The sequence below is a fragment of the Marmota flaviventris genome, chromosome 10, assembly GCF_047511675.1.
Source record: "Marmota flaviventris isolate mMarFla1 chromosome 10, mMarFla1.hap1, whole genome shotgun sequence".
Taxonomy (NCBI): Eukaryota; Metazoa; Chordata; class Mammalia; order Rodentia; family Sciuridae; genus Marmota; species Marmota flaviventris.
The window spans coordinates 6,851,080-6,865,946 of record NC_092507.1 but is presented as its reverse complement, the minus strand read 5'-3'; the positions used below and the strand labels follow the sequence as shown (position 1 = coordinate 6,865,946).

The 14,867-nt window shown below is 46.4% G+C and overlaps 1 protein-coding gene across 5 annotated transcripts in view; it reads right to left on the bottom strand.

Moving 5' to 3' along the window:
* Positions 1–7,505: 7,505 nt before the first annotated feature.
* The window catches only part of Kif1b (kinesin family member 1B), a 147,878-nt gene continuing 140,516 nt past the window's right edge, over positions 7,506–14,867 (bottom strand). For all 5 annotated transcript variants that reach the window (XM_071617338.1, XM_071617339.1, XM_071617340.1 and 2 more), the window contains 5 exons: positions 14,580–14,701; positions 13,394–13,543; positions 12,663–12,855; positions 12,331–12,449; positions 7,506–11,862 (listed from right to left, as the gene is read on the bottom strand). In XM_071617338.1, coding sequence (XP_071473439.1) covers positions 11,820–11,862; positions 12,331–12,449; positions 12,663–12,855; positions 13,394–13,543; positions 14,580–14,701 — 627 coding nt within the window. In that variant the 3' untranslated portion in view covers positions 7,506–11,819. The remainder of the gene's footprint in view (positions 11,863–12,330; positions 12,450–12,662; positions 12,856–13,393; positions 13,544–14,579; positions 14,702–14,867) is intronic.

Genomic DNA, 14,867 nt, shown 5'->3' with positions numbered 1-14,867 from the left:
ACTGAGCCACATCCCTGGCCCTTTTTTATATTTTATTTAGATGCTAAGTTGCTTAGGGCCTCACTTAGTTGCTGAGGCTGGCTTTGAACTGGTGATCTTCCTGCCTCAGCCTCCCAAGCTGCTGGGATTTCAAGGTGCACCTGTCTAATCACATTTTGACATGGCTGTACATGCTTCAGACACACAAAAGGACACACAACCGAGAGAGAGGGCAAGGAACTATACCTTGCCCAATGCATCTCTTCATCCGTATTCTTTGAAATTTCCTTGAGAATGGACCAGAAGACATATCTATGAGTTCTGTTAACTGCTTGAGTGGATTAGTCCAACCTGGGGACAAGGCTGTGGGAACACTGATTTGTAGCTGGATGGTCAGAAACACAGGGGCTTGCAGTTGACATCTGAAGTGGGGGCAAGTCTTGAGGACTAAGCCCTCAACCTGTGAGCTCACAGGTTCACCGAATTAGGGGACACCCGAGAGCGAACACTGGAGTTGCTTGCTGGGTACAGGGGGAAACCCCTGCATCTGGGGTTGGAGCGACTTGTGTGGTGAGAGCGTGGAAGCAGCTGTGGCATTTGCTCTTCTAGAGGTTTGTGGCGCACAGCGTGCCTCATTGCGCCTCATGGCCAAGTGCTTATCTGCTGATAGACATCTGGATTGTTTCTAAATGAGCATCAAAGAAAAATATGATTGTTTTAAACTCAAATTGCTGTCCACATGTATGTTTTCATTTCCCCTGGATAGATACTTAGGAGTGCAGTTGCTGGGTTGTAAGTATGATTTATTTTATGGGACTTAGATAGAACCTAGGGTCATGTACATGCCAGGCAAGTGCTCTACCACTGAGCCACATCCCCAGTCTATATATATAGTTGTTGATAGACCTTTGTTTATTTATATGTATTTATATTTATATATATTTTTATTATTTATTAATCGAACCCAGTGCCTCACACATGCCAGGCAAGTGCGTTACCGTTGAGCCACAGCCACAGCCTGTGACTTTTCTTTTTTAAAAAATTTCTTTGAGCTGGGCGCAGTGGCACATGCCTATAATCCCAGCAGTTTGGGAGGTTGAGACAGGAGAATCACGAGTTCAAAGCCAGCCTCAGCAACAGTGAAGCACTAAGCAACTTAGTGAGATCCTGTTCTAAGTAAAATACAAAATAGGGCTGGGGATGTGGCTCAGTGGTTGAGTGCCCCTGAGTTCAACTCCCAGTACCAAAAAAATATAAATAAAATAAATTCTTAGAGATGGGGGTCTTGCTATTTTATCTAGGCTGGGCTCAAACTGTCCTCCCTCCTCAGCCTCCCGAGTGCTGGGACTGCAGCTAAGCACTGCCATGCCCAGCTGCTACAATTACTGATATGGCTGAATATGTGGGTGCTTTTTGCTATTTGTTTTCTATAGATCTTCCCTTTGTTCCTTTGTACTGCTCCCCCTCCCCCAGCCACACACTGGGGATTGAACCAGGGGTGCTTTGCCACTGAGCTACATCCCAGGGTGTCAGTAGATTGCTGTGGCTGGCCTGGAATTTGCCATCCTCTTGCCCTAGCCTCTTGAGTAGCTGGGATTATAGGCGTGTGTCTCCTGATGCCTGGACTTTTGTTACATTTTGTGCCTGTGTGTGCTATTTGAATCCCATGGTTGGTATTTCTTTTTTCCTCTTTTGTTTCCTCTCTTTTCTTTGTGGTTGTGTAGGGATTGCAGTTTGTATCTTTCATTTATTATACCATATTCCAGTTTAACTGACAATTCTGGTAAACTGTAACTTTTTACTCCAGTACTGGGGATTGAACCCAGGGGTGCTATTACTGAGCTACATCCCCAGCCCTATTGGAGACAGGATTTTGCTAATTTACACAGACTGGCCTCTAACTTGTGATCCTCCTGTCTCAGCCTTCCTTGTTGCTGGGATTACAAGTGTGGCCATCATGCCTAGGCTACTTTTCTTTTGAGCTTGACTTTCAGAGAGCTGCCTGTGTCTCCATCACTCAGAGCCATAGATTTGGGAAGAGGTTATGCTCAGACCTTGACCACTGTGGTTGGGCTGGGAAGTGCATTCTCAGCTTCCCTTTCCCTTCCCATTCTTCAGTCTCCCTGGGCCTTGGAGTCCCACCAGGCACATGCCATGTATAGACAGCTTCCCAGTCAGCCGGGGCTCATCTAGTCCTTGAATTCGGCACTCACCTTTCCTGCCTTGCCCTGCTGTTTCTAGCTCCTCTGCTGCTTGCCTTGGAAGCCTCAGGCTAGCAAACTCAGGGCTTTCCCACTCCTTTCTCACCAAGCTTCCCAATTTAGACTGATGAAGCCCAGGTCCCTGCCTTCCCATCTGCCCAAACCTTTCACACTCCAACCTTGAGCTAGTGAGACTGTCCCCCTGAGGTGGTGCAGCAAGTGGAGCTGTCCCAGGCAGGAGTCTGCAGCTCTTGCCTGGGGCTCCAAGTGTAGTCCACTGCACCCCCACCCCTTGCCTAGCATCTGCAAGGCCTGGGGTTCAATGGATCCCCAGCACAACCAAAAAAAAAGAAAAGAATTTTTTTTTTCAATTTTATGCTTTTTAAATTTTCAATTTTTTGTAGTTCACCCCCCCGCTCCCCGCATTCCTTTACACTGCCACAGCCAGCGCCTCCGTGGCACTGTCCCTCTTTGTCTGTGGCTAAGGCCTTCTGGAGTCCATAGGCTGTGCCTAAAGGTACAAAGCTCCTGGGAGTAGGTTTGGTGCTGGGTGCCACCACTACTGGCATTTCTGCCCCCCCAGACCAGGCTTAGCATCTCACCTCATGGCAGAGACCAGGATCAGAAAAGGCAAGGAAAAGCTTCTAGAAGACAAGAAGCTGGAGCTTTATGGGCTTGTAACAGCCTGCCTGACTGCAGAGACCCTGCTGCTTGCCAGGTATGGGCATGTCAAAATGACCCATGTGACAAAGAAACAGCTCAAGGAAGTTGACTATCCCAGCCAGTCAGCGGCAGAACTGAACTTTAACCCAAGTCTTCAGGGACCAAATCCAGCCCTCTTTCCTAATAGGGCGAGCAGGACTCAATTGTGCATGCTCACGACTGACTTCCAGCAAAACTGGGCATACCTGTGGACTGACCATGTTTAGTTGACTCTAAATGGAAATCTGGATTGAGCTCTGAGTGACTAGTTTCTGGAGAACCCACAGTGGCTCCCTCAAGAGGCCCTTGCTGAAGGGCACAGCTTTCAACTGTACTGCAACTACTTCCTCTTTCCTGGGCTCAGTTACAAGGAAAGCTTGCTATCAGACTTTGCTGAGGAAACAAATTGATTGCTCTAGTCTGAGATTTGGCAAGGCAGGAATTATGCTGAGTCAATGTGACTAAACATCTGAACTTCCTCAGTCACCTCTGGGTAGGCACCGACTGCTCCAGCAAACAAGTAGAAATCTAATCATAAAGCCATTAGGGGTTTCTTTCTTTACTGTCACACACTGCGTGGACTTACCATTTCTATGTTAAGCAACAGAAATAAACAAAAAACCAAAACTGCTTTCCCAGAGTATTGAAAACTATGGCCAAGTAGCTTAGGAGAGAGGGGCTGGGACCTGAGTGAGTGTCCCTCAGAGACACACATAATGCTGGAGCCAGAATTCACCCTGACCTGCTGTTTTTAGAAAATCCACAGATACTCGACATGTCATGCTTAAGAAAATCAACCCATGTTCACTTAAAAAATGTTCTGGCTTGCTGACTCCCAGATCCCAGATCAAAGCAAGGGCATGAATTCTACAAAAACAGCCTTCTAGGCACACCTCCCAGGGAGGAACCCTTTGACTTACAGAAGAGGGTGTGTGGTGGGTTGTCCAGACGTGAAAATCCCAGCCCTGCTGCAATTCCTATTACTGAACTGAAATGGCTGGATGCATGCAAGAAGGCACAATGCTCAAAAAATTCCTGAGACACGAATCCAAAAGCCAGAGGAGCAAGCACGCAAGGTACTCAGAAGAGCTACCCGGCTGTGTAGGGATGAGGAGGCCTGAAGGGAGACTGGAACCCTCCCCATGCGAACAAAAGTGGAATGACAAGAAGTCAGACCAACAAGTAATGTAGCAACATGAGCCCTGTTCCACTGACCTCCTGACTCTCGGTGCAGTCAGCTTTGCCAGCGACGTGCTGTCCTGGTTGAGGTCTATCTGTAAGGTACAATCAGCTTCCTGAGAACAAATTCAGGGATGATGATCCAGTTCAAACTGAACGTCCAGCAGGGTTCAAGGGAGACACGGCCCAATGTACTCTATTCTCTAGAGCTGACCTAACTTTCAAGACTATGAAGGCACCCAGTCAAGTGGGTCCCTCCATCCTGGTCTCCTCCCCAAAGCCAGTTTTCCTTCCCAGTCATTTCACTACAATTAGCACACAAACAGGCTGTGGCCCCATGTCCCCTTCCAGAAGGTTAACCCTTTTCTTCTCCCGTTTTAGTAAGTATCTCTGAAAGAATTGCCTGTTCTCCCTTGGAACTTGCAGCTGGAGTTTTTCTCCCAACAATACTCTGCTCACAGGTGACCTTGCTCTGGCAGAGGCACTTATTGTCCTCCCCTCACCCCCGGGACTGGGAAACAAATCCAGGGGCACTTTACCACTGAGCTACACCCACAGCTTTTTTTTTTTTTTGAAATAGGATCTTACCAAGTTGCTGAAGCTGGCCTTAAACTCACAGTGCTCCCTGGCAGAGGCACTCCTGAGGCTCCATTCTAGACCCTTCTCTAAGTCTGGAATGAGACCTCAGACCTGGGTGGGCCAGTTGCCTTCTCCTCCTCAGGACCTCTGCTGCCTTCAGGGATTACACTGGACTGACCTCATCTGGAAGATCATGAAACAGGCCGTCCCAGGCCCTACCAAGACCACCTCAATCGGAATCTGCATTTTGGAATGGTGATCCCAGGTGATTCTGGTGCTTACTAAAGTTCCAGAGGTGCTACTCCAAATCCTTGAAAACTGAGTTTCAGTATCAGAAAACCCATTTTCCCTCAGACATAAGTTGCATCCTCTAATAGCAGTTTTATCACTAATAAAGGTGATATTTTGGTCTCCAATTGGCCTTATCTCACTTGATTCTGAAACTGGGAAATAGTGATATGATTGGCTCCCCCAAACTTCCTCCACCTTCCTGTTGCTGAAACCTATGGTTCGCTGCTTCAGTTTATCGGCTGCACTGGACACAGTGATGGCATCCTGCATCTTCCAACACTTAGTGGCCACCTGTGGGAGACCAACCTTGCACTTGACTGAGTCACATTCCCCAGCTGGGTGCTGAGGCGCTCAGTCATAGAAATGTGGCAGAGCTTTCCCCACCCTTCTTGGGTTCGAGGGTCGGTGTCTTGTGCATGGGTGTGTCTTGCTACAGCCCCATGAGTGGAGCTACACTCACCTGTTCCTTTGTAATATAATCCCTTGCCCTGTTTAGGATAGAATCTTCCATGGAAGTGCCTTGTGTGTGTCCCCTTCTCTTACTGTGTCCTTGGGTGTGGCCTACCCAGGTGTCAGTCAACCTGCTGACAGTGGACATCATGAAGATAGACTCAGCCCCCTGAAACCTGCCCCCTTGCCTCATTTGAACAGCTTCTCCACAATAAAAGGGGTCAGCGTGTGCTCTCGTTCTCTCTTCCTATGGACCTTTAAGGTCAGAGGAGCTGTCACAGCAAAAAAGGTATTTGTGTCTCTTGTGTGGTTATTTTGCACAGCCCAATTAGCCCAGTTCAACTGGAGTGACCCCTGAACCTTTTAGTCGCGAGAACAGAAACCTGGCAGCTACCTGTCACTCTTTATGGCCACGCCTCTTCCTCTTTGCTGGACCAGTCTTCTCTCCCTGACTTCTACATGCTGGAGTGCTCTGGACTCTCCCCATGTTTCCAGCCTCTACCTTCCTTCGTCAAAGACCCTCTTTGAATACAACCAGTTTACCCAACTGTCCCGCAGAGTACACATTCAGGTGGAAGTGCTGGCATCTCAAAACAAACACGACCAACCCGACAGCTGTTCTTCTACCATTTTCTTCATCTTGGGAAATTGCAATGCTGTTCTTTTTGCCCAGGCACGCATCTTGTGAACTACTTTCCTCCTTTCTTTCTGACTCCACAAAAAGGCTCTGAGTAAATGTTGGTTCCGACTTGACAATGCTGGTGTCTCCGGACCCGTCCTGCTCTGACTTTGGTCTAGGCCACCATCATCTCCCCTGGAATACTCCTAGTTTGTTCCTTTCCTACTTTTGTCCCTCAACCCCCAGCAAGCTATCTTCCACTCGGCAGTCAGAATGGTCTTTTAAAAACACAAATAATAGGACCTGCCTCCTCATCTCAGAAACCTTCACTTGCTTCCCATTTCACTCTAATGAAGACCCAAGTCCATCCTAAGCCCTGACCCCTGGGACGTCCCCATCACTCCCCTAGTACTCATTCCACACCAGCAGCCTTGCTACTTCTGGAACCTACTTAGGACACTGTTAACCCTGCGGCTTAATTTTTCTGCTTGAGACCTCCTTGCCCAGGGATCTGGCGATTCAGGATTCTGCTTATACGCCATCTCCCAGGAGAGCCTTTCCTTTCTGCATGGTGTAAGCAGAGGCCTCCTCCCCATCCCTCTCATTTTCCACTTGGCTTTACTGTCCACTGTGACCCTTACTGCTTGACATTGTGAATGTTTTGCAGATACTGTCCCCCACTGGAACAGAGGCCACAGGTGCTTGCTCCGTGTGCTGCAGAATCACTTGCCGCCACACTGTATCAGCACAGGATCCCCATTCTCAAGTGCTGCTCATAGGAGAGCTTGTTAAAGTAAACTGACATGTTGATATTTTTTCAAATCCTCTTCCCAACAAAGAAAAAACAAACAAAAACCAACACTCAACATAACACTAGTACATCATTGGTAGTTATATACAAAGAAAGGCTTCAGTTGGGCAGTGGCACACAACTGTAATCCCAGCAATGTGGGAGGCCGAGGCAGAAGAATTGCAAGTTTAAGGTCAACTCAGCAAGACCCTGTCCTAATAAAAAACAAATAGAAAAAGACTGGGTATGTAGCTGGGTGGTATAGCATTAGCCTAGCATGCTGGAGACCCTGTGTTTGCTCCCCAGTACCACAGACAAAAAAAGAAAGGTGTTGCAGGAGAGAAACACCAAATCTCTTAGCAAAAATAACTAATATATTTAAGAGGAAAATACTTTTAAACACCACCACCACATTAGCTTTACTGGTTATATAAGAAGCACTACTTTTTTTTTTCTTTTTTTTTTAGTTATAGGTGGACACAATATCTTTATTTTATTTTCATGTGGTGCTAAGGATCGAACCCAGTGCCTCTCGCACGCTAGGTGAGCGCTTTACCTCTGAGCCACAACCCCAGCCCAAGAAGCACTACTTTGAGTATCAGCAAGGAACCTGTAGGTCATAGCACCGTGATTTTCGTTTAATCTTTGCAAGTCAAGAGAAGAAATCTGTGTAATTACTTCTAAAGGATGTGAGAATAAATGCACATTGAGAGCCTTCTGATGCACTGGCTGTACCTTTATTATTTTTACCTTGTTCACTAATAGTTCTGTGATGTAGGTTACCATACACAGTTAGATACTATGTCTGCATTGCACACCTAAGGCTATACAGCAAAAGAATCAGAATTAGTACAAATACAAGAACTATATTTACATTCTGTATACTCAAGCTCCAAACATCAGATAGTATTTACAAAATAAAACATGAAAATGAAAATCCAAAATTAATAATGTACATTGTTGCTAATGTGCTCAACTCCTTCACTGGGGAGAGATCAGTTTGCAAAAGTCTTGGTTCAAAAAGGCCACTTATGCTTCATGGGTTTTGTTATAGCGTGTGAAGATGGTGACAAGAGACTTCAATCTCAACAGACAAGTACTTTAGAGCCACAGTGTCTTAAGACAATGCCTTAAACACAAGAAGGCTGGTGGATTCCTCAGGTGAACTGATGCCAGAATACACAGCATGAAAAGAAATGAACTGGAAGACACGGAAAAGCAGCACACAGCAGCCAGGGATCGGCAGGAGGCTAACCTCCGCTTGCACTTCCCACCTAAGCAGCCTTCTGGCTGTGAGTTGTTTGTTTTGTGGTGCTGGGGATGGAACCCAGGGCCTCAGGCATGACAGGCAGGCACTCTGCCACTGAGCCCCAGCCCAGCCTCTGGCTGTGCTTTTAACTTTTATCAATCTGATTTCTTCTTTTAAATGATCGGGGGCTTTCATAAGATTTTATAGGGCTCAAATACTAACTTCATAAATGGCCTTTTGAACAACAGCAGCAAATAATCTCTCAGCAAATGATCTCTGAGCTGCTCCACAGGGTCACGGTCTGGCCTGCAAAGCTGATGGGTCACGGGCCGTGGCAGACGGCTGCAGTGCACACATGCAGAGTCCTATTCAAACACATCCAGCAATCTCCTGAGAGCAGCAGCAGAATTATTCTTTTCTTCTTCAAGAGCAAGTTAATAATCACATTTTGAAAAGGAAACCCAAAGGAAATGCACAGGACCCAAGTCAAACAACCCCTGACACTGTCCAGGAGATCCCAAGCAGAGCCCAGCACCAGAGCAGGAGACATAGGAAGAGTTCCCACAGGTGCTGCACCCAAGAGAATCCTTCTCTTCCAGTCCAATGTGCAATTCATTATAGCTGTATAAATATACAAATACCTTACAAAATTAAATATCCCTGTAAATTAGATAAGAAGCAGCAGGCAATAAAGTCTTTGCTTTGGGATTTGTGCCAGGAGAAGTCACCTCAATTTTAGATCCCCAAAGACCTTTCAAAATGATCTAATTCACTCCTTCATCTAAAAAGCTGAAAAATCCATCCATCTCTAATGTGAGTAGCTATCTAAATTCTATATAGCTGGGTGGAGCAAGTAAAATAATAGTGGTTTCTTAGCTGTGAAAACTTCCTTCCTCACATCAACAATTTCTCCTTTTTAACCATGTGTTGGGGTCCAGGTGCCCACCCAGCCACCAGCAGCAGCCTGGCCTGTGCTCCTGACTGTGTGCAGGGGCTGGCTGGCCCCCCACAGTCCTGGCCTGAGAGCTGACTGACTCCCAGGGTGGCACACAGAAACAGGGACAGTCTGAGCACTGGTTTGGGGCTGGTTGTGAGGCCATCTTTCACTTTGGTAGGAGAAGGGAGGATGGGGAAGGGAGAGAAGTTTTAACTGTCACACGTTTTTCTGTGGCTGAGTTTTCTTTCTTGCCTTTTTGTTTATTTGAATGAATACTTTAAGTAAGAAAAAATAAATAAGCCACCTGAAAACGTAGTTACCTGATGGGTCAGATCTCTTCAAGTTTCCTGCCACCACAGCTACAGCTGGAGCTCCATAAACAGTCTACTCTAAACCCTCTCCCTAAGCTTCAAAGCAGAGACAGCCCTGTTTGGAATGGGAAACATGCATCTTGGAACTGTTCAACTGATCTGAATATAGGCCCCAAGAAAAGGAGTGGAACCCAAGGCTGTGTGTACCCATCAGCCATGGCAGAGGCTCCTGGGATGGGGGAAAGCATGCCTGACCAAGACCCCTTGCAGGACAGACCACTCTCCTACCTCTGATTTTCCAATGAGGCCTTCGTATTTGGGCGTGTGGTGAATACAGTCCAATTTGGCTCATTCTAATGTCTGACCCTCCAAAGCAAAGACTTTTCCAAGCCAGTTTTGAGTTAGACCAAAAAAAAAAAAAAAAAAAATAATAATAATAATAATAATTTGTTTCAGTGTATCCCAATTTCACTCTTTCTACCTCCCCCTGCCACAGACACGATCCTTCTGTCCAATTCAACAGCAGCAACACTGCTGATTTAATTTTACAAGTGACCTTCAAATTTCATCTTCATTTCCCTGAAATTATCTTCAGCTGCTATCCATGAAGCTGTCTCTCAGCAGACAGATCCTGCTGGACGGTGTGCGTGTCCAGCAGACCATGAAGACTTCTAACTACATTAAAACCTCACACACCGCTTAGGTAACAATATTAAAGTTAGTGACCCATGTTTAAAAATCCACAAATTTTGTTGATCACCTTTCAGATAAGTCTGACTTCTCTGCTTCTTTTATTAAGCTCTCCGTGATTCACTTTCCTCCTCTTTCCAAGGCAATCATAAGTGAGGCACGGAGACTGGCTCGTCAGAGAAGAGCCCAACCCAGACTAGACAGAGTTCAGAAGTGGAGCCTGGATGACAAGCCTCCCTAGTGACTGGATGTGAGAGCTCTTGACCTACTGGAAAGTAATTCAGCTCCCCACTACCTGAGAGTGCCCAAGAGCCCTCACTCCTGTCAGACGGAGAGCACAGGCCTGTTCCTGGAAGCCTGAGCAGTGGTGAAGTAGAGGTGAGCAGGGGAGTGAAGGGTGGCAGGGAGCAACCCCAAGTCACTGGCAAAGCACCTCAAGGACATGGGGGCTTTCTTTAACCCCAGTCATTCCTACAGAACCCACTGGCAGTTGACAGGAGCAGCGTTATCTTCTATGCTGGTCTTTGGAAATGGAAGGATCTGGTCTGTCAGCAGGAAAGGAGACTGTTGGCAGTGAGCACCCTCCTTTCTCCTTGGGTGGTATTTCTACACTACATGGAGGAGATAGTAACAGAGGAGGAGAGACAGGGCAGGGTACAGCAGCAAACTGTGGGGAAGGGCTCACTCCACCCTATTCTTTGTCCCCAGGTCTGTCTTGTTTTGTTTGGAGAGGTGGTGGGAGTCGGTCTTAATCTTGGGATCCAGAAAGTCAAGACTGCCATGTTTGCTCATTTATGAGTACAGGGTGATGAGCTACTGGATGCACAGGCAGATTTCCACATTTATACTGAAAGCTGCACTTTGATCAAAAGGAGCTACAACATCAAGTCCCTAACTCAGCATCAAGTTTATCACTCCCCCTTGTGGGAAATGTGTGCATGACGCTGCTCTAATTCATAATGTGTCCACTGTCATCCTTAATGCCAACAACAGAACTCAGAAACTCCTGAGCAAGAGCCTTCCTCTCAGTAGGGAAAAGCAGTTCACAAAGGTCCCTCTGACTGCTGCCTTCATGGCCCACTGCAGGTCCTGTGTCTTGTGAGCCCACTGCACCCTCGGCCTGTCCCTTCCCACAAGGCCAACAGCAACCATGGCCCAAGCCTACTGAAAAGGCTCCTCTTGCAGCTCCCATTCCATGAAATCCTGTAACTGTACTCTGGGTAAGCCCCCAGCTTGACTCAGAATCTTAACTGTCCCATTCTTGAGCCCACTAGAACTTTTTCCCTGAATGGAAATACAGGGATTGGCCACAGAAAAAAAGAGACAGAAGGGAGGGGGGGGAAATATAAATTTTTTTCCTCAGGGTCTAACAAGGCCAGATTTTTCCTCCCTTAGTCTCTAAGCCACCCAAGAAAATATTAATGCTATCACAGAAAAAAAGAAAAAAAAAGGAACCTTGAAAAACAGTCAGAGGTATTATCCAAAGACAACAGTGAGACCTCAGTGGTGGTCATGATGGGCCCTTTCATACAAAAGGCAGCCAAAGTACACCAAAAAAATAACGTGGAGACTCACTGGATCCCCTCAGGTGTGTGTGTATATAGGTGTGCACTGCTGTTAATCTTTTTTCCTTTCATTAGGCCACATGCTACTAACAAGATTCTTAGCACAAGAAAAAAGGAGAGTACAGAGCCATGAAGATGGGCAACAGGAGAACTAGAAAAAGTGCTGGACAAGGAGGGAAAAGTAGTTAAGCACAGGGTCACATACAGGAGCAACCGTCAAGAATCACAAAGAGAATGAGAGGTAACACTTCCTTTATCTCTCGAAGGCGAGTGCAGCTTAGTATTTCGGCTGGCTTGTGCATCTGCGGGACAGTTTAGACCTGTGGGACAAATGGGAGGCAGGATCAGGAAACTGGATCTAGGTGTCCTCATCTCACAGGTCTTTTTCCTCTGCAGGACCAGGTCTTCTGGGACCTTGAATGAATGCTAGGCTGAGGTCCTGCCCACTCTGGGGACCCTATGACACTAGCCTCACTGAGGACCTGTGGCTGAATCACAGGGCTGAATGGTGGGAGATATTAAGGTCCTTACAATCTTCCCTTTCCTTGGTGCCCTGAACCCCACCTGCAGACCTTGAGATCAAAAAAAGGAGATCAACGGGTACACGTGTGACCAGAGTCTCCTTGGTGACCAGGATACAAAAAGGTACTTTAAGGAAAGGAGAGGCCTCATCACCACTATACAGTTCATTGCAGTCCTGCTCTCCCTGCACCTCAATGTTTCCTATTTATGTGGATATCTCTGAAGCCAAAAGTCCAGGGGAGAAAGCAAACAGAAGAACTTCTTACCGTATTGTGCCAGCAAGGAGTGGGTTAAAGGCATATAACCAGTCATTCATGTCTTTGTCATTAAGAGCCTGCAGAAGGACCCCACGATGCTTTGTGCATACAACAAAAGTGTTAGGTGTCTGAAAGAGAGAGGTAGAGAAGAAGGTTGCTGCATGGAACAAGCAGTGGGGACCATCCTGCCACATTTGCCAGATTCACAGGGTATAAAAAGCTTCAGGCTGAAAGCTCAAGGAATTCAAGTCTACAGGAGGATCCATACCACACAACAGAACCTTAAACTCAAAAGGGAAGGCACGTGTGGCAGTGAAAAGCCAGGGCAGAGCAGGACTGACCTTCACCATGGCCTGCTGGTCCTCGCTGTATTCCACCTGTGCTGTGGACAGGTTAATGATGCCACGCTCCACGGGGTCCTTGTCACTGTTATAGATGAAGACGTAAGGGCGGCGGACCACAACAAAATGTTTAGCCCAGTTGCTGGAAAGTGGCTCCTTGAAATGCAGATATCCTTTCTTAGAGACCACTGAGCTAAAAGGACAGTACAAAAAAGTTAGTTTCTCACAAAAAGAAAATGATCATATGCTGAGCATGAGATGATGCATGCCTATAATTCCAGTCAACTGGGAGGCTGAAGCAGGAAGATTGCAAGTTCAAGGCCAGCCTCAGCAACTTAGCAGGTCCTAAGCAACTTAGTGAGACCCTGTCTCAAAATAAAAAATAAAAAGGGCCAGGGATGTGGCTCAGTGGTAAAATGCCCTGGGTTCAGTACCCAGTTCCACAAAACCAGAAAAAAGACAGACAATCATGAGCTGAGAACTATTAATGGTCTTTTTGCCCTAGATTATTTTCTGCCAAATTAATATAGCAAAAGAGCAAAAAGTGCCCCAACACCATGCTGTGTCAGATGCCGATGCCTGATGAGGTGTAGCTGGGGCAGAAATCCAGTCTGGCTCCTTCCCCAGATTCAAAGTACACTAGACTACAACAGGCTCACACACATGAGTTGGAAGTCAATTCTTCTTGCTAATTTTTTATATCTAGTATCCCTGGGGAATAGAGTACTTACCCTGGTCTAATTTCTTCAATATCTGGAACGAGATTGAGAAATTCATTTTTTCCTGCTCTGGCCAAATAGGGTGTTTCCACAGCTGGAACAATCTGAAACTGTTCAAATTCTGGGCAGGGACTAGAGGCTCGGGAATTGGCTTCTGGGGTCCTTTAAAAGAGAGAGGTTAGAAAGAAAAGGGTAATGAGAGTCTCAGTAAGGCCAAGCATCTTGGGCACAGCCACTTCTCCAGGAGGGTATGGCTCCTCTCCCTGAGCACTAGCTGCAAATGTCAGTTTCAGAGAACTCAGCTGAGTAGACAAGCTCCTATCAGAAAGTCAACACTGAATTCTACTGGTTTCCTCCTAGAGTTGCAAGAGGTCACTGATGATCACTGAGTCTCAGTTTATCTTCTTAGCCTAAGGCTCTCTAAACACAAGTTGCTGAATGTGAACTCTATTCCCTTATGTTTCTTTTTAGTTCTGTAGTCAAACCTAGGGTGGTTTTCAAAATGTGGTCTCTATACTTGCCTGGCATGCATGAGGTCCTGGGTTCTAGCCCTAGCACAGAGAATAAAAAAGTGGTCTCTGACTGACAGCAACAGCTTCATCTGGGAAACTGTCAGAAATTAAAATTCTTAAGATTCTAACAGATACCTCCAGCATCAGAAACTTTGGGTGGGGTCTGGCCATCTACAAGCCTTCTAGAGGATACCAATGCACTCAATCTGAGATCTCAATCTGCCTTAGGAGTAGCAGATAAAGTCAATAAATGGGAAGAACCTCGGTTCCTAATGGCTGTGCAAGCAGAGCTGCAACACTGAGCTGGATCAGTTCTCTTTACTGAGAAAGAATCTCCTAGGTTCTGTGTGGTATCTTCATAGAGCAGCTTAGCCTAAGATGGTATCTCACTGATTGTAAGAAACCTTTTTTTTTTCATAATTTATCACTTCTTAAATTACGATGCCTCTTACAGGTGATGGCATGTTAAACTGAATTAGTTTTTTTTTTTTCTTAGTGGCCTATAAAATAATCTTATAGTTGATGGCATCATCCTAAATTTATAACATTTAATGAGAAAAGGCTCCAGTGCATTTCTGAACATTGCCAGGGGGATGGCACTGCCCTCATTGAGAACCAGAGCTGGGGGAAGGCTGACATTTTCCTTGGTTCTTAGACTGACTTCTCTGTGAAATTTGGGCACTTACTTCTGATCCGCAGAGTTGCTCCTAGAGTCTACCAGAGAGGGGCAGGTGGAGGAGGGAGTGAGGGTAGCGCTGCTGAAACTGGACACAGAGGGATCCCGCCCAATTGGAGAGATATCAGACAACTGGAAGCAAAAAAAACCAAAGAACAAAAAATAGCCAGTGAGATTCAGGAGCAAATGGCTTCCTCTCGCCAGGCACAGTGGGGCACGCCTGCCATCCCAGCAACTCAGGAAGCTGAGGTAGGAGGACTGCAAGTTGAGTTAGACTAGGTAACTTAGCAAGACCCTG